The sequence below is a fragment of the Triturus cristatus genome, chromosome 7 (genome assembly GCF_964204655.1).
Source record: "Triturus cristatus chromosome 7, aTriCri1.1, whole genome shotgun sequence".
Classification (NCBI taxonomy): Eukaryota; Metazoa; Chordata; class Amphibia; order Caudata; family Salamandridae; genus Triturus; species Triturus cristatus.
In genome coordinates, this window is record NC_140590.1 from 566486852 (window position 1) to 566510743 (window position 23892).

Here is a 23892-nt window from a genome sequence, read left to right on the forward strand (position 1 = left end):
CCCTCAACAGTCGCACTCACCTCTTGGATAACCACACCACCTCTTCGAAAGCCATTTTCATCCATTTTAAATCAGTTACACCTTCACAAGTCACATAAATGTAAATGTATAGGTATTTATATAGCGCCGATTCTACGGGTATCTCAGCGCTGTACTCATACCGCTGAAGGAACCCTTCCTGGCTTTCCGTGTGGAGTGTCCACTCCTGGGCACCCCCATGCTGAAGCCAGGCATCCCAGCACTGTTGGGGGCCATTGTGGAGATTAAGCAAGCTATTGCCCAGAGTTGCAGCGTGGGACCCATGATTACAATAGGCACTGAGGCGAGAATATCCGGTCCGAGGAATTTATAGCCCGAGACCCTGCCGCGGCGGGAATCGAACCCTGGTCCCAGACCGGTGCTCTGCATCGAGTTCTGCCGCTCTAACCATTGAGCCACACTTCTCCATAAAGCAATTTAGAAATTAGTTAAGCAACTTCGTAAATCCTTGACAACTTTTAACAAAACACTGATGATGGCCTCACCACAGTAACATTTTATGGTATAGTCAAAGTGGATTATTGCCCAGGGCCCCCACGTTCCAACTAGGTGTGGGCGATAAATTCCGCTCCGCCGGTGGGTTTTGCAGAGTTTTGGCTGCTCCACGTTACACTTGTAACGCAGAGTTCTGGCCAAACCCTGCCAACCACCATGTGGCAGAGTATTTTCTCACGTGGAGCTCACCAATGGTAAGTTGGCACGGGCAAATTGGCGTTCCCCACTGCCATTTTTGGGTGCTAGAGGCCAACCAGTGAGATTTTCTCAACACGGGTGGTTATGGGCGGTCGCGACCCTTCGCGGTGAGAAATCTGCCACTCAAGTAGAAAAAACTACCAGAGCAGCAGCAAAGAAGCGGCGCCCTCTGGCGTGCCAATGGTGCCATTCACGCGGATTTTGCAGCACGGAACAAGTTTTAAGTGCTAAAAATCTGCGTGGGCTTCACGACATGCCAAATTCCACCCACTCGCAGAACTCTGTGGAATCTATCGGAGTTTTCATGTAACTGCGGAATTCCACGAAGTAAAACACCACATATTCCGTCCACCTCTACTTCCATGGGGGCCCCTGGGAAAACTACACTTTCTTCTTATCTAGCTCACCTACGTCTTTTCCAATAGCTCAGCCTCTCTCCTCTCCACCAACTTCTATGTCACTCTCAATTTGCGCAGTGGCATCTAAAGGATTTTTGAAGGCCCTCAAAAGACATATTTCAACTGTTTTTTCGTGAACCCCGTTTCTGAAAGTTTGTTTGGCAGTATGCGGGCTTGAAAGAACAGAAAATGGGCTGTTAAATTATGAACAGGGGGCACAAAATATGTCTTGCCAAGGGCCTACAAAATCCTTAAGCCAACACTTCCTCTTATAAACTACTTACTCAAAAGATTGGTATGTTTACACTAGTGCCACAAAACTGGCAAATAAAAACATAGTACATTTCATAGAATACATTAACAGATCATGATAGAATCTATAAAATACCCTTTTGATATACACTTTCAAATTTTTTCTTTTTGCATACACTTGTAAAAAAACTTTTTGGTTCAACTTAGAAAATGTCCCAAACCTCCTGCGACATAAAATTAAATCATAACCACCAAAACGTTAACGCAACAGTGTAATAAAAATACAACATTTTAAGAAAAAAGGTAGTAGTTACATCGATTTTTCTTTACAAGCAGATGGCAGCCCATTAGTACAATGCTGTTATACGTAATTGATAAAGCACGTAAACCTGTCCAGTGTTTTTTATTTTTTTTTAGCATTGGCATTGAACCCGGATCCGGCCAACCTGGATTGCTAGTGTTCCATGTTCGCACAATTCGGGTTCACAGATGGCACGCCTAAGCTACTGCTAACTACCCTAAGGTTCTCCACTGAAGGACGGTCAGAATCCCCCTCTGCACACCCTTTTCAACATAAAGCTCTTCCTTTCAACTTCAAAAGCGTAACAACATGATTCAACATCCTTCTCGCACAGCCCCCTTCTAACCCTTTGAGACCAATTCTACCATCTAAAGCCAAAAAATCACTAAATCGGTCAGAAATTCCACTCCTCCTATATTGTTTGATATTGCCTAGCGTTATTTTGTTCCTTTTAAACACATGCACCGACCTCCATACAGCACTTTATCCTTGCCGCGTTCGTCTCAGGTGGCAGAGCACATGTAGCACATGGCCGCCTTCACACCGTATCTTCATTGGGCCTCAGAGTTTACAGGTACACCCCTTCTTCTGAATAAGCTTTTAAATGTAATTTTTAAAGTTAACTCCTGGCTATCAATCCTGTTCCCTGTTGTCACCCTAGAAATGTTTCCAGTTGCCACAGTAGGACTCAGAGAGACCCTTGTCGTGGCACTCTGGACCCCAGGTCACTCACCCCGCAGGCTCGTGTGGAGGTCCTAATGCCACAACGCCTCCTCTTTCCGAGGTTTCATTCACAGGCACGCGCCTTTGGACCTGAGCGCGCGCCATATTTAGGAAATGTTACTCATTTCTTACATATTCCTGTTCCTGTAGGAAATGTACTCTTTCACAATCTCTTAGAGGATCTGCAGCTGAAATATACTTTAATTGGCGCAATCGATTCATGTCTATGTCAGGCAAGTATGTCTTCAGAAGATGGCCGGGAGCCATCGTCATGATGACATAAACCACAGCATCTGACGTTCGAGGTCAGCTAAAGGCCAGGCCTCTTTCAGGGGAAAGTCTTCTTCTATGGCCTGATGGCCATGCAGTGGCAGCTAAAGAAGTAGATGAATGTGCAACAGGTCTACACCTGGTAATAAGGTAAAGTGAAACACTTGTGGGTGCACCTAGGCCGCGCCAAAGGTCTCGATAGGTGTCCAACCATCCTCTTCTGTCTCGCAGACCGAATCACATTAGTTTATGTTAATATCACACTGAACAAAGCCTCATGCTCCCCTTTCTCACTTCCTCTTCCAGGGTCTGGTGGTCCAAGCTTCACTATTGGCAAGTCAGTGTGGCTGCTCTGGGCACTGGTCTTCAACAACTCGGTGCCCATAGAAAACCCACGCGGCACCACCAGCAAGATCATGGTGCTCGTCTGGGCTTTCTTTGCCGTCATATTCCTGGCGAGCTACACAGCCAACCTGGCGGCATTCATGATCCAGGAGCAGTACATCGACACGGTGTCCGGGCTCAGCGATAAGAAGGTAAGGCTTGAACACAGAGGGAAGGGCCGAGCATGTGTGAACAGAGGGATGTCAGCGCATGCGCATACATGGGAGCTCGAAGGGAATTCCTTGGGCACCCTGCGACAGAACTCACTGTACACAATATGTGGAGAAACAACAGGTACCAATAGAGGTGTGTCACACTGACACTCCGAGTAAGGCTGAGGGCAAAGTTTCTTCCACGAAACTGTCTTTCCCAGGGTCATGAAGGGCATGTTGCACAAGAAGCATGCAGAAATTAGCAACGGGGAGTGGATTTTGGGATTCATAAGTATGTTAAGAGAGGTCACAGAAATAGCACTGTGAACTGTAAGCAGGTTATGAGACCACGGGGACTGGGACTGGGAACAATAAGCATGCTAAAAAAGGCCACGGCGAGTGGTACTTGGGAACCATAAGCACTCTAAGGGAGGCCACAGCAAGTGGTACCTGGCAATCATAAGCATGCTGAGAGAGGCCAAAGGGAGTGGTACCTGGGAGCCTTAAGCATGCTAAGAGAGGCCATAGGAAGTGGTACCTGGGAGCCATAGGCACGCTAAGAGAGGACACGGCGAGTGGTACCTGGCAACCATAAGCATGCTGAGAGAGGCCAAAGGGAGTGGTACCTGGGAGCCATAAGCATGCTAAGAGAGGCCATAGGAAGTGGTACCTGGGAGCCATAGGCACGCTAAGAGAGGACACGGCGAGTGGTACCTGGCAACCATAAGCATGCTGAGAGAGGCCAAAGGGAGTGGTACCTGGGAGCCATAAGCATGCTAAGAGAGGCCATAGGAAGTGGTACCTGGGAGCCATAGGCACGCTAAGAGAGGACACGGCGAGTGGTACCTGGCAACCATAAGCATGCTGAGAGAGGCCAAAGGGAGTGGTACCTGGGAGCCATAAGCATGCTAAGAGAGGCCAAGGCGAGTGGTACCTGGGAGCCATAAGCAAGCTAAGAGAGGCCATGGCGAGTGGTACCTGGCAACCATAAGCATGCTGAGAGAGGCCATAGGGAGTGGTACCTGGGAGCCATAAGCATGCTAAGAGAGGGCACGGCGAGTGATACCTGGCAACCATAAGCATGCTGAGAGAGGCCATAGGGAGTGGTCCCTGGGAGCCATAAGCATGCTAAGAGAGGCCACAGCGAGTGGTACCTGGCAACCATAAGCATGCTGAGAGAGGCCATAGGGAGTGGTACCTGGGAGCCATAAGCATGCTAAGATAAGCCATGGCGAGTGGTACCTGGCAACCATAAGCATGCTGAGAGAGGCCATAGGGAGTGGTACCTGGAAGCCATAAGCATGCTAAGAGAGGCCACGCTGAGTAGTACCTGGGAGCCCTAAGCATGCTAAGAGAGGCCACGGCGAGTGGTACCTGGCAACCTTAAGCATGCTAAGAGAGGCCCTAAGGAGTGGTGCCTGAGAGCCATAAGCATGCTAAGAGAGGGCATGCCAAGTGGTACCTGGGAGCCCTAAGCATGCTATGAGAGTCCACAGCGAGTGGTACCTGGTAACTATAAGCATGCTAAGAGAGGTCATGGCAAATGGTACTTGGCAACCAAAAGCATGACAAGAGAGGCCATGGCGAGTGGTACCTGGGAGCCATAAGCATGCTAAGAGAGGCCACGGCGAGTGGCACCTGAGAACCATAAGTAAGCAAGCCAGTAGAGGCCATGGGAAGTGGTACCTGGGAGCCATAAGTTTGCGACGAGAGGCCAGGGTAAGTGGTAAATGGGAACCTTAAATAAGCATGCCTGTATAGGTCATGGTGAGTGGTACCTGGGAGTCATAAGCATGCTAAGAGAAGCCACGGCGAGTTGTACCTGGGAACCGTTAGTAAGCATGCCAGTATAGGCCATGGGGAGGGGGTACCTGGGAACCACAAGCATGCTAAGAGAGGCCATGGGGATGTTGTTGAGAACCACAAGCATGCTAAGAGAGGCCACAGGACTGGTATTTTGTGAGCTTGGTTGCCAGGACAACGACCCCTATAGGTTTTATGGGGTTATGGTGCATGTACATATGATCTTCGGTTTGTCTTTTAGTTCCAGAAACCCCAGGAGCAGTACCCGCCTTTCCGCTTTGGGACGGTCCCCAATGGAAGCACTGAGAGGAACATCCGAAGCAACTACCCGGACATGCACACACACATGGTGAAATACAACCAGCGCTCTGTTGAGGACGCCCTGACCAGCCTGAAGATGGGGTACGAAACCAAAGAAATGAAGCTTCCCACAGTTCAGCCCTCTCTTCGCTTTAGGAAAAATTATAAATGATCACATCTTTCAGTGACTGTTGTGGGTACAAATGTGCTTAAAAAACATATCACACACAGCCCTTCCCTCTACCTCCTCTGCTCAGTGTCCTAACCTGCGGGGATTACTCATTGATGTGAATGGAGAGATGGTGGGTGTAACAGCAATGGAGTAATGTTTAGTTAGAGCATTAGAGATGGAAACTGGGCTAGCATTATATCGTAGCCCTTGACCAGTATGCATCAAAACCTAATTGAAATGATGAGCCTTCCAATTTGCGATTGCTTGTTCGAGAATAGAAAGACACAGGTCAGATGCGTTTCTTTCCACTAATGATGTGACATCAGTGCTTGGACTCGTGGGTTGAAGCAACAAGCTCCACATTAAGACTTGAGCCCTTATTCATGGAATGTTTGCTGTATGCAAATGAAAACGATCTCGATGAACTATAGAAATGAATTGTTGCATTTCACATTCTTGCATTTAATTTATAGCACGCCCGAAAAAACACATAAAATTGATAACTCCAGGTTACATATTTGCCCAGGAGGCGGAGCGCCACATGCTAGCTTCTTACATCTGGCTTAGGTTTGTCCCTTTGAACATATATTCTGGGATAATGTAACTTGCACCACAGTGCAAATGACACGTAGCCGTAAAGATATAGGGCCAGATGTTCGAAGCATTTTACCGGTACCCGTTTGCGACCCATAAAATGTTGCCGAATCGCATTTTGCTTTTGCAATTCGGTATTAGTAAGGGGCGTGTTTAGGGCTTCCCTTCCTAATATCGAATAGCACTGGTATGTATGAATGTTTTGTGACCAGGAATGCAGTCGCAAAACATTCACAGTTACCACCAACGTCAAGTTGGTGGCAATCGATTCGCAAGCGGGGGACCCGTTACAATTTGTGAATGTGGGAGCCAACATTTTTTAAGAGCAGGCAGTGGTCTCAGTGGTGGTTTCTTCACTTGGACAGGGGAGTGTCACCTCCAGTCGTGTCCGATGCAGGTAAGAGCAGTGGGGCAAGGAAGGTGAGTCAATAGATGACGGAATAGGGAAAATAATATAAATAATAAAAAAAGAAATAAAATCGCTTACCTTGCTCTTGCCGAATCGCTGAGTCAGCGATGCAGCGAGCACAAGGCAAGTGGTTTTCTTTTTTGACATTTTATTTTCCCTATTCCGTCATCTGTCGACTTACCTCTCCCCCCCGCCACTCTTACCTGCACTGGCCTTGACTGGTCACCTCCCTGTCCGCTGCGAGCCTTGCAGGAAAAATAAAATGCCAATGAAAAGATCTCATTGCCATTTTATTTTTCTGACGTGTGCACTCACCGCACTGCAGCATCCAGCCACCCCAGTGGGGCGTGTTCTCTGCTGCTGATTGGCAGCAGAGGACAGGAGCAGTGGCTCGCTGGATGCTCCAAAGAAGCATGTCACTTTGGCTGACTGTCTTGCACCGGCCAAAGTGACATGTGCACTTTGAAGCTCTCCACCTAGCTGTCTTAGACAGCTGAGTGGGGACCAAACACAGGCCTACAGGGCCTGTAGGAGCGTCCAGCCAGCCCGCTCCATCCAATCCTGGCACTGCTCTCACAGCATGAGAGCAGCGCCAAGATCGGTTAAGGGTGTTGGCTGGGCCCATGCTACAGGAAAGAAGAAGATTGGGACAGTAGCGAGGAGTGCAGCCCAGTAAGTAATGAATGTTACTTTTTTCTTTTCCTCCTGCCCTCTATTTCCATTCCTCCCACTCCTGCCCCCTACCCCCAGTCCCCATAGCTAGTAGCCCCACTGGTTCCTACGGACCACTGCCTACTCCTAAAAAGGTAGCTTTTCATTTTTATTTTTGAAATGCTGCCCGGGCTGCATTACAAAAACAAATATTGCCTAATATAAAAGGCAAACATAGACATGTGCTCTGCTGACCCCAGCAGGCCACAATACCTGTGATTGTAGCCATTCACAATGGGTCACAAACTGCGACCTACCTCATGAATATTGATGAGGCAGGTCCAATTGCGACCCACAGCGAATCGCAAACAGTGTCAAACACACTGTTGTATTACGAAGTTTGCAATTTCCTAATAGTGATTTTCAAAAATGTGTTATTAGGAAATCGTAAACGCGATTTCGTGCGTCTGGCCCATAGACTTAACAGTAACTTTATTAGGTTATCTTAACTATACCCATGCAACTCTTGACGCTTCATCTCAATGGCTTTGCTGCTAGTGAAGCGCACAATTGCAATCCACTGGTGTAAATGCTCTGTCCCTGTAGAAGGAGACTGGAGACGAGATATGGTCACATGTAATGATGCGGCTGACACCTGCACTGCTGCACCCACGGGCAACTAGGACCAAAGATATTTGAGATTCACTGAGAGCAGGCCTTATGCAGCTAGATCGACGAGAAGCAGCAGATCAAGACAGCAATAGATCTGATAGCGATGCTGCTTCCTTCACACAGGGTTCAATCAGTGGCGGCTCGCCGAGGGAGTGCTGCGGGGTGGTGGGGCGAGGGAGGGGCAGGATGGGGGCTATGAAATTCCGGCATATGGCACAACGGAGTTAAGTAAATAAATAAATAAAACAATTTACTTTGCGCTTGCTGCAACGCCAACTCGGCAATGCAGTGTGCGCAATGTAAATTGTTTTATTTATTTACTTAACTCCGTTACGCCGGAATATACTACCCCCACCTGCCCCTCCCCCGCCCCGGGCCCACCGCCCCGCAGCACACCTCGGTGAGCCGCCACTGGGTTCAATGGCCGTGGACACGCTCTGGTCACTAAGTTGCCATACTTCCTTACATTGGAAGGGAGGGACTGGTTTACCCTGGGGGTGAGACATTCGTATAGATGTAATGTTCTTGAAATCCTCCTAGATCTACTTAAATTGATTATATCTCTTGTATGCGATACCATGACTGAATATGTCTGGAACAACATCTGCTTCTATGTAATTCTATTCTCTTTCTGATCATGTTTGATTGTTAAAAAAAAAAACTCAAATGAAACCTTCATTCTGAGGTACACATCACTGCACCCAGATCAATCAAGATCTGCAGTGTGTGCGACAGAAGAAAAATAAACATAAACAATTACTTGCACTGCGGAGACCTGTAATTCAAAGGTGCGGGAAAACCAACGTGACCCGAGAAATGAGAAATTACCACCGGAATTGGTGTTTCGGCATCAGATTCCAAAAATAATTCCTTACTTTGGAGCTATTCCCCACCTGCAATTTTCACATACTTTATGCAGATGACGCGATTTACAAAAAAGTCGCGCAAAGCAGCGTAGCCCCCGCAAGGCTGTACTACGTTGCCCGACAGGGAGGGAGCAGGAGAGCGCCATATCTTCAGAGATATGGCTCTCTCCTCCTCTTTCCCTTGCGCCGGCGCTGATTACAGCTGCCGTGCACCATGCACATACCTTAGTGCCGCAGCGCTAGGTTGTGTGCATGAGTCCAGCATAGGTTTTGTACTGGAAGTGTACCCTTTCTGTACAGAATACTATGCTCGACACAATGGAAAGCTTTTCCCACCTTGTATGCGTGCTGCACAGTGCAGCACGCATGCAAAGTCGGAAAAGGAAGGCGAAATTAAAGCATTTCTCCTTCCTTGAGCCTAGTTGAAAAGGACGCAGTTTTCTCACGCTAAACCCAATCTACAGTTTTTAGTAAATTGGGTTTAGCGTGAGGAACCCTGGCTGGTTGCATGGGAACACTCATGCACCACCCTTGGTACGCCCCCATGGCGCAAAGTAATGCGAAGTAGCACAATGCGCTGCTTCGCATTACTTTTACACTATTTCAAGCGCTAAACAAGTTTAGCACTGGAAACTAAATTACAAAAAAAAGATTTTGCGTCATTTTGCGTCACTTTTGTGACACAAACACGGCGCAAAAGATTAGTAAATCTCACCCTAAGAGTGATGATATTCCCGCACAATTTGTAATTGCGATGCAGGCAGTCATCGTGGTTACTGGCTGAATCAGTACTAATCATAAACTTTGAATGAGGGCTTTAGGATGAAATGGGCAAACTACCAACTCCCAAAGACTCTGGGGCATATCATCGACGAGGCGATAAAAAATTATCGCCGCTTTTGCGTCCGTTTTTGGGCGAAAAGCGGCGATAATTTTATCTCCTAATCAGCAAGCTCACGCTATCGCGTGAAACCTTGCATTAGCGCCTAACATCTGAACGCCCAGCTTTGCATCTCTAATGAGATACAAAGTGGGCGTTCCTGCCCTGACTGGAGAAATGTCGCTAAGCGACATTTCTCCTATCATCAAGCCTCACGCTATGAAGCATAGTGGCAAGAAAAGTAGCGATAACCCCTGTTATAGCTACTTTCCTTACGCCTGCTTCAAGACTGACATAGCCATGATATCCTATGGAAGGTGGATATCTTGGCTAAGTTTGCCTTGCCCTACCATCAAGCTAACGCCAAACTTTGTGAGATTATCGCTGGATTTCCGGCGATAATCTCAAATTTGGCAGTTAGCACTAGAACTTTTATCGCTTTTGAAATAAGCGTTGCTAATAGCACGCTATCTCAGCGATAAAAATCCACGTTAGCCGGCGATAATTATCCTAGCGCTAAGTGCGCTTAGCGATAATTATCGCCAGTCCTTGATGATATGCACCTCAGTTTCTTATCTGTAAATTGACCTCACATTGAAGCACTAAAATACCAGCCTATATTTTTCACTCTTTCTACCCTAAATTAAGAAGCCTATGACCTTGTCACCTTCATATTCATAATCTGGAAGGGGCTTAAATGAAGGTGGTGCGTGTATTTGTCGCATCCAACTGCAACAACACTCTGTCACTCTTCATTTTCTCACATTGGTGGCCCATGCAATATCCTCTCCTGGTTACAGCTCCTTTGCTGGGTGACTCAAGTCCTATCTTTATGGTTCTAGGAAGCTGGACGCCTTCATTTATGACGCCGCAGTGTTAAACTACATGGCCGGGAAGGATGAGGGCTGCAAGCTGGTGACTATTGGCAGCGGGAAGGTGTTTGCCACCACAGGCTACGGCATTGCCCTTCAGAAGGACTCCAAGTGGAAGCGGGCAATTGACCTGGGGCTCCTGCAGTACCTGGGAGATGGTGAGGTCCAGGCCACTGGCCTATCTTTAAAAAACACATTGATCGGAAGAACATGTTGATATGTATGGGCAGGGACCATGGAATGGGATGGCAGAGGGAGAGGTGGGGCCCCTTGCTATATCTGTTCTGTCTCAATATCTTCTGAATACAAAGTTAAATTCCTATTGGATGTTTATTTGTGAACCATTCACTACTCAAAACCTTGACATCAATGAAGGGGTTTCTGCTGTTCAGTTAAACGTGATAATGCATCATGGCTGCTTGTCGTATCAATCTGAGTCTTTTACGTCTGGCGGTAATGCCTCCAGGTTTGTTGCCTAGTGCTGTTATTGATATATGTCGGATTATTTATCTGTATCATGGCAAACATCTTCCCATATTTTGGTCTCCATTTGTGATCAAATTTGCTCATTGATCAGTTGTGTTTATTGGGTTCATGCTTCCTAGTTGTGGGAATTTCTTGGTAGTTCGTGGACATACAGAGATTACTAGGCTCAAATTGTAACAAGAAGAATCCCTTGGTGTCCTGGGGCTACATTTTTCAGTTAAACCTGAAACTAGCACCACATACCCCCTTTTAGTACTTGATCCTCAGGATAGTGAAGTTAGTGAAGTTAAGCAGCCCAAGGCCCACTCGGGGAGGGGGTGTGATGCGGTAGAAACTCAGATCTCAAAAAAGCAATTCTTCCCAATCAATAAATCATTGTCCAGCCTATGCTTTATTGAGAAAAAAGTTTTTTAATCTGACATACAACTATATACTACACAGGAAATTGTTGAGGGAGCGGAAACATATTATGCACATTTCCTAGAGGATTAACAGGGGACATAAGACAGCCTAATTTGAAACTATCCCCAAGTTCCTTTCAGTATTCTGGATAGAGTCTATGCATCATATATTTCGGCCTCCTCTATTTGCGTAGTAAGGCACAATGTGCTTTATCTGCCCCCAGGGCCACTACTAACCAAATGCTGAGATTATTAGAAGTCTCCTGGTCTTGGAGTTAATGGTGTAGCTGCCCCAGTTTATCTCAAAAGCGGATGTTTGCCTGGTTGTGTACAATCCCATGACTTAGTCGTGGTGCATTGTCAGCTGTCTCTGATGGTGCTCTGCTCTGTGAATGTGTGCTTTTGCACAGTGGCTTCAAGTGCAGAGGCGCTGAGTAAGCTAGCCTGCTGGCTTCTGTGGTGACATGTGTTACCACGGTAGAGTGCACGCATGCATCTTCTGATTGAAGAGGAAGGGCTGTGCGAACCTCACCTTGCAGATGGCACATTGACTTGTGCTCAATTTGACAATGGAAATCTGCTTTGTAGGTGTCTAATTGGAAAGCCCAACCGGGTCATTGCAGTGACTCTTATCATGTGTTTGCGATGCTCAATAACCATCTGCCGTTGCACTGGTTTCTAGCGCCAAGCCATCACAAGCGCTGAGGCTTCTGGTGAGGTAACCACTGAATATGGCCACGTCTTTTTTGTACAGGCAAGTGGACACAATTGCTTCCGGCTCATCCTATGAATTTGTTTGGGTGATGCCAAATCTGCCATGGGTTTGCAGAGCAAATCGCTTCACTCCTGGGCTCACTGAGGAGAGACCAAGGCACAAAGCTTAATGTTGCAGATCCTTCCCTGGAATATATTGGGATAACCCTTGCGCCTCCTAAGAAGCTCTTTGAGGTCTCCTCTTTAAGGCAGTCTGTCCTTTGTGCAGAGATATCTTCAGTACCTTCTCAAGCAATCAATTGATTTTAGTGGGATGGAAGGATACAGATGTTCCAGGTTTCTGGCCTCCAAAACTGACAAATGGAGTTGGTAGTCTGAGACCCCAAACCTGGAACTCAAATGGCTTTCTTAATCTCCCCTGGTGTGAGACCCAGATACTGGGTGGGAAGAAATACTGGCCCAAAGACTTGTGGTTTCTGTTCCCACACTTACACTTTGCAGATAGCATTTGCATATTCCACCAGTCCATTTCGGCAACAGCTTCGTGCAGTTCCTGAATTTTGTGTATTGCTCCTAGGCTGGTCAAGCCACTGTCTTTGCCTTCTACTGTCAGCAGGTATGCTGGATGGGAGCTCCTTGTCGGAGGACACACAATATAAAGGCACACAAGAGAAAGAGGCTTTCTCACTCAACTATCTCTCAGAGGTAACACCTCTTGGGAAGATTGGGACAGGAAGGACCCTACAAATGAACACAGCTATCCTCCATACCACCGAGTCTGGTCCACTACAGAGGGCCTAATTCATATGGCTGTTTGGAAGGCTCTCCAGCCACCATTTTATGCAACGCTCATGTGTGTGACATGAAAATGAATCCCTTGGCTGTAACAGAGATGCACAGCGAATGCACACAATAACCATACATGCTCCATCCATGTCTCACATGGAGGCAGTGAAGGAGCTGGTTGGGGTGGACTAACAGAATAATTTAAAGCAGGAGAGTCCAATGGGCAGCTGTTTTTGGTAGTATAGTGATGACTGCCACCATATTCAATCCTCCACAGCCTGGTGAGCAGACAGTACTCATGCTCAGTAAAGAAGGAGGCACAGGGGGTATTTGGACAAAATATCAAGTTCACAATAACGGGAGACATAAATCTCGGGGGAAAATATCATTATACAAAAATTCTTGATTCAGAAATATGGTTGAAGAATATCATTTTTTTCAGGTAAGTAATATTGTTGTCAATATCGTTTTCAGTCATATCATCGTAAAAAATATCGTTTTTTTAACTACTTAATGTGTTTTAGTTCATATGTTAATTTTATATGTTATTAGTGTTGTATAAATATTAATTATATTTGTAAATATAGTTTGCAATTGTTAGTGATTTTTAATTTTTAGTTTAATTGCTATTATTAATTTATGTTGTTTTAGTGGATCGCTAGGTTTGTATAGATCTAGAGTGGGAAGTTAATTAAGTAATAATTAATAAATAATTAATTAATAATATAGTATCAATGCTTTAATTGATTATTATTTATGCAAATTCTGTAATAATTATACTTTTAGTTATATTTAAAGTGCGGGCAGTTGTGTTTCTAGGGTGGGAAGTTAATTGGGTTATAATTAATTAACAATAATTTACTATTGTATTATTGATTATTTAATTGATTATTATGTATGTAAATTGTGCAATAACTTTATATTTTCGTTTTATTTTAGGGGTGGGAGGGTGAGTTTGTAGGGATATTGGGTGGGAAGTTAAATAATAATTAACGAAGAATTATTTAGTCATTAATTATTTAATTAATTATTAATTATATTCATTATGTAATACAGATTTATTTTAGTTACATTTTATTTGCTTGGTTTGCAGGAGTATAGGATGGGACATTAATTAACCAATAATTAATTATCAAATAAGAATGATTTCGTTAATTGATAATTAATAGTGTAAATTGTGCAATACGTTTATATTTTAGTTATATTTTCGGTGTGGGCTGTTGGGTGTGAAGGGATATAGGGTGGGAAGATAGTAATAATGAATTGACAATTAATTATTTATTTATTAATAAATATTTATTTGATAATTAATCATGTACATCATGTAAAACTGATTTATTTTAGTCAGATATTACATCACTGATGACATATGTGTCTTTATGAAAAATAAATATTTGTAATATATGTATAGCTAAAGATTAATGGAAGAAGACATGGGTAAATAAGTGTCTAAATACAGTGATGTAATATCTGACGTCATCAGCAGAGGATTGCGGTCGCGTGAGTTATAGTTGCCTGCACTAACTATAACGGGGGAATTTCATTGTTTTGTTACGAGTGAAATGTCCAGCTAACTATAACATGTGTGAAACCTATGGTTTTTTAAGTGAATTTGCAAGGTTTTTTAAATGCTAATTCGTAACTATAACGTGTGTGAAACCTATGGTTTTTTCAGTGAATATATTATCTACTGGCGGTCGCCAGTAGATAGTTATAGTTAGGACCGTGTTTCCATAGGAAATCCGCAACATTCTATTTAGAATAACTTTGGCGCCGATTGACGAATCCTCGCGAAATTTTCAAAATAGGTGGGGCGCTCCGCTCCGCTCCTTCCCTGAAAGTCTCGGGGGGATTCGTCAAGCGGGGGCTGAGAAAAAGGGGGGGTCCCAAAACGCGTTTTCCCCATGCATTTTTCCATAGGACCTTTAGTCCAAGCTACAGCCCGAACGGCTGAACAGAATTACTTGAAATTTGGCAGAGAGGTAGTCCTCAGGTCAGGGATGTGCCTTTTGCAGGTCTGGTGTAAATCTGTTCAGTATTTCCTGAGAAAATAGCATTTAAATCAATATATATATCTATAGGCGCGTACCGTGCGCGTACGGTAAAATGTACTGTACGCGCACGCTGCCGTGCGCGATTCTGATTGGTTGTTAGATCTTAGTAAACATTCGAATCGGTCGAAACCAGGAAGTGTCGGCCGCCATTTTGTCTCTCGCAGTCTGAGGGGGTGAAAAACAAAGGTGGAGAACGTGAAAAGGGGGCAGGGTGGACAGTTCCTGACCCCCTAGCCTTAGTCAGGGGGTCCCAGAAGGACCCCCAAGGGCCAAAATTTCCTTAAATTTTTTTGCGAAAAAGCGCCGAGTACGCGTAGCGTGCGCGTACGGTAAAAACGGAAAAATTCCGCGAACTGCTTAACGTGGGCGCTCGGTGCGCGAAGCGCACCTTGCGCCCACAGCGCGCGCACGGTGCGTGAAGCGCACCGTGCGCGTACGGTACGCGCACGGTGAAAAACCTTTAAAAAAATAAATAAATAAATACATAACTTAGCATTTAAAAAACCGTACAAATTCACTGAAAAAACCATAGGTTTCACACACGTTATAGTTAGGAATTAGCATTTAAAAAACCTTGCAAAATCACTTAAAAAACCATAGGTTTCACACATGTTATAGTTAGCTGGACATTTCACTCGTGAAAAACCATTGAAATTCCCCCGTTATAGTTAGTGCAGGCAACTATAACTCACGCGACCGCAATCCTCTGCTGATGACGTCAGATATTACATCACTGATGACATATGTGTCTTTCTGAAAAAAAATATTTGTAATATATGTATGGCTAAAAATTAATGGAAGAAGACATGGGTAAATAAGTGTCTAAATACAGTGATGTAATATCTGACGTCATCAGCAGAGGATTGCGGTCGCGTGAGTTATAGTTGCCTGCACTAACTATAACGGGGGAATTTCAATGGTTTTTCACGAGTGAAATGTCCAGCTAACTATAAAATGTGTGAAACCTATGGTTTTTTAAGTGAATATATATATATATATCATTATGAACAGCCCATTGGAGGGCGCGCAATTACATGTACTTAAGAGGCGGGGACCGGACTGTGTTTTATTACTTTCACCGTTAGCCTCTGAGGAAGAAATTGATTTTCGAAACGCGTCAGGCAGCGGTGCATTGGCTGCGAAAGAAATCGGCTGTCCGGCGTCCTCCATACCTATTAAATGAGAGTTCAAGCTTGGAGCTCTGTGTTGTCTTTTCGAGTGCCTCTCGAGTCGTGTGACACAAGCAGGAGCGTTGATATATATATATATATGTTGAATAGACACTGACGAAGGCGGTCACGCCGAAACGCGTTTGTCTACTCGTATGCAGTCGAGACGAAAATAAATGGAAATTTGCTTACTTAACGCTGATGGCTTTGAGTGCGCTCTATTGAAAGAGGTTCCTGTGAAGTGAGAAACCTGGGTTTTGGAATTGATTTGCGCGTTCCTCCAAGCGCTGAGCATGCACCCGTGACGCTGAGGCGCAACGGCTGGTGGACTTGTGTTGGTGATTTATGTTTGCCGTTAGCCCCGCCGATTGGAATCGGATTCCTGCCGTGACGCCTGGACAAAAGCGGATAAGGAAATAATACCAAAGAAAACGCTACTGCGGGAGCATATTGAAGATCCGAGGGATCCGAAGTGGAGCGACCGCAGTGAGTTTTTCAAAAGACTATTGTTAAAAATCGGCAGTCACGTATGGCAATGCGTATTTAGTAAGCACAGAATTGTCTCAATCTGCTTTAATGATGTTCTCGGATTCTGAGAGAGAGGAAGCAGCTGAAAGTCTGTTTTCGAGTGTAAGAAGTACAGCGGAAAACACAAATGGACAACAAAGTAAAACGATCCCCACAACATTAAAAAGTCTGTTTGTCACCTTGGAGAAATTATACGAAAGAGAGACAAGAAAGTGGTGGGAAGCCACAAGCCTGCAGAAATATTTAGATGTTGGCCGGGTCCCAAGGGGACTACGGATTTACACGGTCCCTTCCTACGAAAAACCTGATCCAGCGCTACTACAGGAATGGGCAGAGTATACAACGGAAGTCACTAAAGGAATGCTCAAAATCTTAATAAAATATGCGTGGAGCGACAGATTGAAATTACAACAAGAAATCAAAGAAATTGAAGATAAAATCAGCGGAGAAAAAGATGAGAAAAAGAGTGAAGAATTGCGCCAAGCCATGTAAAAACGCCTCATGAATTATGAAGCAACTATTAAATCAAGAAAACAATCAAAGTTCTTGCGGGACGAGAACGACTATCGAAATGGCCGGATACTAACCTTCGCGAAAAAATATGACGCTCCTCGAAGAGGTTTAAGCTTGAACAAGCAAGGAACGGGAACACAAAGAAGTACATCTGAATCCGAGCTTGAAGTCTCCGAAGGGGAGCAACATTCAAGTGATGTCGACACTGGTGAGAGAAGCCAACCAGCTACGGTTTTTCAAGAGTACGAACTCATGAGGGACCTGAGACAAAGACCGGCCCAACGAACACATCCACCAGAGATACGAGGAGGAAGAGGAGGAAGACGAGGAGGGGCAAAAAAAGCAGAAATGGAACGTTCTACCCCAATAGTGACACGCAGCAAACGAGGGGGACGATGGAACTAAAGGAACAAACAGTTATTAATCTGTCGGACAGGAACCTGACAGACACTGAATTGGATATTTTAAAATTAGGACTCACCTTTTGCCCCACACCAGCATTTGACTATACGCAAACACGTATAGACATTTATAAATTCATCAGAAAGGTAAAATTGATGAAATTACACCTCCTACATCCCAAAAAGAGCTTGCCACCAACCACAGAAACGGAGGCTCATGATGACTTAACAGGAGCTGATCTTTCAACCATTGTGCTACTTCATGAGTTAGAGGATGAACAAGAAGATATTACCATAACTCAGAGATTGGAAGAAAGTGGCATTCCACAAAAAACATGCAAAAGTAATCTTCAATACAAATCCAAAACGATACCAAGGACAGCATATGATGCGATTGATACTTTCCAGGATATGGTCATCGAAGAATTAAAAAATCTTCAAAAAAATAAATTCAATGCCAAAAGAAGAAATTTAACGAAACGACAATGGGAAACTATTGAGGAATTAAAAAGAGATGAATCAATCATCATAAAGCCCTCTGACAAAGGGGGGAATGTAGTTATCCTCAGAAAAACACAATACGAAGATGAAGCATTATCCCAATTAAAGAAGTTGGAGCATTATATTCCAATCAGTAAACAACAGTACACCAAGAGCATTTCGGACTTCCATGATCTTATTACAAAATGGAGGGACGAAGGAACTTTAGATCAGGATGATTGGAACTTCTTGAAATGTGAACACCCTGAATTGGCAACTTTCTATCATTTGCCGAAAGTGCATAAAAGCAAAACTTGGCCTCCTGGACGACCAATCGTATCATCTAAGAACAGTCTCTTGGAGAATACCTCAGTTTACATTGATTGTTTTATTTCTCCTATGGTGAGGGATTTAACATCCTACCTACGTGACACTAAGGATTTTCTGCGTATCATACAAGGAATTACATGGGAACCTGGTATGCTATTGATAACTTTGGACATTGTCAGCTTGTACACATCCATCAATCACACTAAGGGCTTAGAGGCAATAAGCTTCTTTCTGGAAAGGAGACCACTAAAATATCGAAAGCACAATGAGATGCTGATGGAACTGACGGAGTTTTGCTTAACAAATAACATTTTTACTTTTTCTGAACAACTTTATTTGCAGAAACAAGGTACGGCGATGGGGACGTGCTTCGCCCCCAGTTACGCGAACCTGTTCGTGGGCTGGTGGGAGGAGCACGTTGCCTGGACCGGTACCAATGCAAAATGGATGGATAACATCGCTCTGTGGACGCGGTACATTGATGATTTGTTCGTCCTGTGGCGTGGTCCACAGAGCGATGCAGAAGAGTTTATCAAAGCTCTAAATGTTAATGATCAAAACTTGCAATTTACGAGTTGCATCAGCAGTAAGGAGGTGGTATACCTTGACCTCAGAGTGTACATTGAAGGGAACACCATAGAAACTGCCCTTTATCGTAAACCTACAGCAGGAAATACAATCCTGCATGCAGGAAGTTGTCATCCGAGGAGTGTAGTTAACAACATACCTCTTGGGGAGTTTCTGAGAATGAAACGAAACTGTTCCAAGACCCCAGAATTTAACAAAGCGATCAGCCAGGCCAAAGTGAGATTTCAGAAAAGAGGGTATTGCAAGGGAAGTTTGAACAAAGCGGCGCTCCATTGCAATTCTATTGAAAGAAACGTCTTACTTGTGGATAAGATAAAAAGTAAAGACGATAAAATCAGGATTATCACCAATTTCACTGGAAAATCATCAGAGGTATTTCAAATTCTCAGAAGAAACTGGAGGATATTGAAATCTGACACTATAGTGGGTAAAGTGCTAACTGATAACCCCCTAGTAACATACAGGAGAGGAAATTCCCTAAAAGACCATTTGGTTCAAAGTCACTACGTAGCCAAGAAGAAGAAACCTATACCTGTTAAAGGTTTCTTTCCTTGCATGAAATGCAAAGCTTGCAAAAATAGCCACAAAGTGAAAGATTATGCAATACCAGGTAAAACAGGGAGAACCCCAATTTCTAAGCTTTTAAATTGCAACTCGGATCATACAGTTTACTGTTTGGTGTGTCCATGCGGGAAACAATATGTGGGAAGTACAATACATCCCACAAAAAAAAGAATTTTGGAACACCTAAGGGCAATCAACAATAAGGACCATAATTATCCTGTTGCCCGTCATTTTGAAATGGAACACCAAAGCAACAGCAATCTTCTCAGGTTCTTCTGCCAAGATCAGATTGCAAAATCTGAAAGGGGAGGAGACCAGGTGAAGAAATTACGTATCTTAGAATCTAAATATATCATCAAGTTGCAAACTAAAATACCGAAAGGACTCAACAATGAAGAGGAAATGTGGGTCCATATAGGTTAAACTGAAGGTTCTCCGTATCCAATGAAAAATCCTAGGGGGGAAGCGTTTTTCTTTAAAATTGAGAAATACTTTGTAGAATGAACAGGAATGATTTTTATTGTCCAACCAATGAAACAATGCAGACTCCTTGGAAGGTAAGCCCATACAGGGCGTAATTAAAAAATACGCGGCCAAAAATTTCAAAATATAATTTCAATTGATTTAGTGGCAATGGATTGCTAGAATAATAATTCAAAATTGATGAATAGCAATTACATGAAATGTAAACAAGTTATATACATGTATATCCAAGCAATGAATTCATAACATGAATGAAATGTAATGATCGTTCAAAGATGGCCGCCGCAGTAATGATACCGGTGTCTGCATCACTGTACCTTCTTCTATGTTTATTTAAAAACGTTATTTTCTATTTCCATGAATTGTATGAAAACTTTATTTACAAAAAACTTATCATGTAACTGTTGAATAGACACTGACGAAGGCGGTCACGCCGAAACGCGTTTGTCTACTCGTATGCAGTCGAGACGAAAATAAATGGAAATTTGCTTACTTAACGCTGATGGCTTTGAGTGCGCTCTATTGAAAGAGGTTCCTGTGAAGTGAGAAACCTGGGTTTTGGAATATATATATATATATATATATATATATATATATATATATATATATATCCAAAATCCGCAAACGCTTCTTCCGGACAGCTGGCACCCTTGGAAAGTGGCGTACACGCCGGCGAAGCAACCGGCAATACTATCGTCAAAGTACAAAAATACGTGCGCTCTCAGGTAAGTAAACGACACATCCGAGTTGTAGTAGTGATCAGGTTTATTCCATAACGCGTTTCGACTGCGTCCGCAGCCTTGCTCACACGGAACCGTGTACTGGAAAACTAGATGCAAATGTATACATAGGACACAACTTAGAGGGCAGTGGAGTCAAAATAGGACTAAGAGAAAGAAGGCGTCCGCCATCTTGGAAAGGTCAACATTGGTAAACATAGTGAAAGGCAAGATGCAAAGCAAATTCACAATGACGTAATGTAAAAACGACCAACAGTACAATTGCACGAAAGAACATACTCCACTGTTACATATGTGATAGGTCAAATGACCGCAAAAAAGTGTATGGCTCGAAAAACAATAATATATCGTAGCACTTGTAGATGACTCACAGTAAACTTAACGTAAAATGAATACCTAGTGGACTGCGAGCATCGTGTTCCTGCGTCTTACATAATTGGAAACGCTAGGCCAGTGTGGAAGCACTGCAAAGTAATAGACTTCCGCTCTGCATGGAATGGTGGCTGAGTAGCCAGACAAAGAGGGGGGGAGAGCTGGACCCCTTGAGAGTTATTACAATAAAGGATGGTGTGGTGATAAGAAAGAGTCAGTGATGGCATAGTCAACTGAGCAGTGGTTGCAAACCAATGTCATGTCAGTGCGCGTTGCACGAAGTGCAAAGTTGACCCAAACATAGTTCATGGGCAAGCGAGTCCATGATCTGACGTACATGCATAGTGCTCATACAGTGCAAGACATCTGGTCTTAAATCATGAGGAATAAAATAGGCAGTGTGCCAAGATAAGACACAAGTTAAGAAACATGTTAGAAAGACAGTGATGAGCAAGTGCCCTGGGTCAAAAGATAACCAAAAACCACTTATCCTGTTGCTCTCAAAGCCCTTCTTGAAGTGTCCAGTTGTGAATCAAGTGCCCCAATTCTCTAAGTGAAGGTGAAGACGTGACTCCGAAGAGAAGGTTAGGCACCTGTGTGGTGATTAGGTGCCTTCCTTATCTCCTGCAATTAAAACATGAGATAAACATTAGCTGACAAGTAGGAGAAATATTCAAAATACCAAGGCAAAATAAAACACAAGAAGGTACATCCTAGAAAATACAAGCCATCCCCAGTAAACTGTCGGAACGTAAATAATTACTCTTTTTTCAGATGTATTGACAGTTCCTCGTCCTGGTTCATCCCGCCAGGGGCCTTAGTTTGGAGATCTACAATGTATTTAGACTCTCTCTGTCTGAGTTTGAGTGTCCTGTTACCCCCTCTGTGATCTAACCGGACTTGTTCCAAAATAAAATACTTCAGTAGTGAGGAGTCAGAATAGTGTCGCTCTTGGAAATGTCTCGCCACCGGGTATTTGGGGTCTTTATTGGTGATGGCCTGCTTGTGTTCAAGTACCCTTTTCTTGGCCATCAGGGTAGTGCTGCCTATATAGTACAGTCCACATGGGCATTCTATCACATATATAACGAATGTGGTACTGCATGTGAGGAACTGGGTTATTGCTCTCTGATTGTGACCTTGTTCGTATGTTTTACGTGATGTACTGGCCGAACAAGCCTTGCAGTGACCACATGGGAAGAAACCTCTGAGGTTCTGGATACCTCTGTCTTGAGTCAGAGTGATGTCACTGTGTACTAGTATATCCCTAAGGTTTCTTCCTCGCCTATATGTGATATTGGGTCTGTCCTTGAAAGTGTGTCCTATGCTGTTGTCATTCTTAAGTGTGTTCCAATTTTTTGACAGAATATGTCTGATGCCATCAGACTCCGTATTGTAGGTCATGATCACCCTGGTTTCTGCATCCCCAGTTTCCTCCATTCCTGTGGTCTTATCCCTGAGTGTGTCTGTTCTATCCACGGACTCTACTCTGCAGATCGCTTTCTTGAGGACCCAATTGGGGTAGCCTCGAAGTTTAAATCTTTCAATCATGACTTTGCTTTCTTTCTCGAATGCTTCTCTGCTGCTACAATTTCTTTTTGCCCTCAGCAGTTCACCAAAGGGGATACTCCATTTGAGGGTGTCCGGGTGGCTGCTGAGGGCATGTAGGATACTGTTGCCTGCTGTACTCTTGCGGTATAATGAGGTATGTAGTGTGTTGGATCTTACCTCTACCTTCACATCTAAATATTCGACCATGTTGTCGCTAATGCACCCAGTGAGATGTATGTTGCGGTCATTGCAGTTGAGTTCTTGTATGAAATCTAGGGCCTCTGTCCGACTGCCTTTCCATATAATGAAAAGGTCGTCAATGTATCTGAGCCAAAGAGCTACTTTGCTCAAATTCTTGATGGCAATCTTTTCTGAAAAAATCTCCTCCTCCCAGAGGCCCATGAAGAGATTGGCAAAACTCGGTGCCAGACAAGAACCCATCGCGGTACCAATCAGTTGTTTATGGATGGTACCGTTGAAGATGAAGATGTTATTGGTGAGGCAGAATTCCGTCATTTCAATGATCATGTCATTGTGTTCCAAATATTTGATCTCTCTTTGGTTGAGGAAGTGCCTGCATGCATCTAATCCCTGTTGATGGTCGATTATGGTGTACAGTGATTGTACGTCTAGTGTGATGAGTAGTAGGCCATTCTCCCATTTGATCTTTTCTAGTTTGCCCAGGAAATCTTTAGTATCCCTCACGTAACTAGGGAGCTTGGTGACAAATTCCCTGAGAAAATGGTCCACATATTTGGATATGTGCTCTGCTACACTTCCTATGGAGGACACTATGGGACGGCCAGGTGGAGATGTGGCACTCTTGTGGACCTTGGGTAGAAGGTAGAGCACCGGTATCTTGGGAAAATCCCTCTTGAGATAACAGTACTCTTCCCACTCAAGGATCCCTTTGTCTCTCCAAGTGATGAGTTTGTCCCATATCAGAATGACACTTTCATTGTACACCTCCCTAGTGATCTGCATGTAGGAATTGGTGTCCCCTAGTTGTCTGAGGGCCTCGGCAATGTATTGTTCTCTATCCAGAATTACGACATTACCACCTTTGTCTGCTGGTCGGATGACTATGTCTGTGTCATCCGCTAATGATTTGAGAATTTGTCTCTGATTAAATGTCAGATTATTTTTAGACTTGTTGCCAAAGTGTGATTTGTTTCTCAGATCAATAAGGGCCTTGGTGACGTTGTCGTGGAATGTGTCAATGCCGTCGTGAGGTAGTGTGGGTAAAAAAGTCGAAGGCGGTTTAAAACCAGTAGAGGCGGCTGAGTCATGGGTGATGTCCA

General features: G+C 44.1%; 1 protein-coding gene across 1 annotated transcript in view; it reads left to right on the forward strand.

Moving 5' to 3' along the window:
- GRIN2C (glutamate ionotropic receptor NMDA type subunit 2C) overlaps window positions 1–23892 on the forward strand; it is an 895681-nt gene that overhangs the window by 835076 nt on the left and 36713 nt on the right. The window contains exons 12-14 of the mRNA XM_085617084.1: window positions 2983–3212; window positions 5257–5417; window positions 10402–10589. Coding sequence (XP_085473210.1) covers window positions 2983–3212; window positions 5257–5417; window positions 10402–10589 — 579 coding nt within the window. The remainder of the gene's footprint in view (window positions 1–2982; window positions 3213–5256; window positions 5418–10401; window positions 10590–23892) is intronic.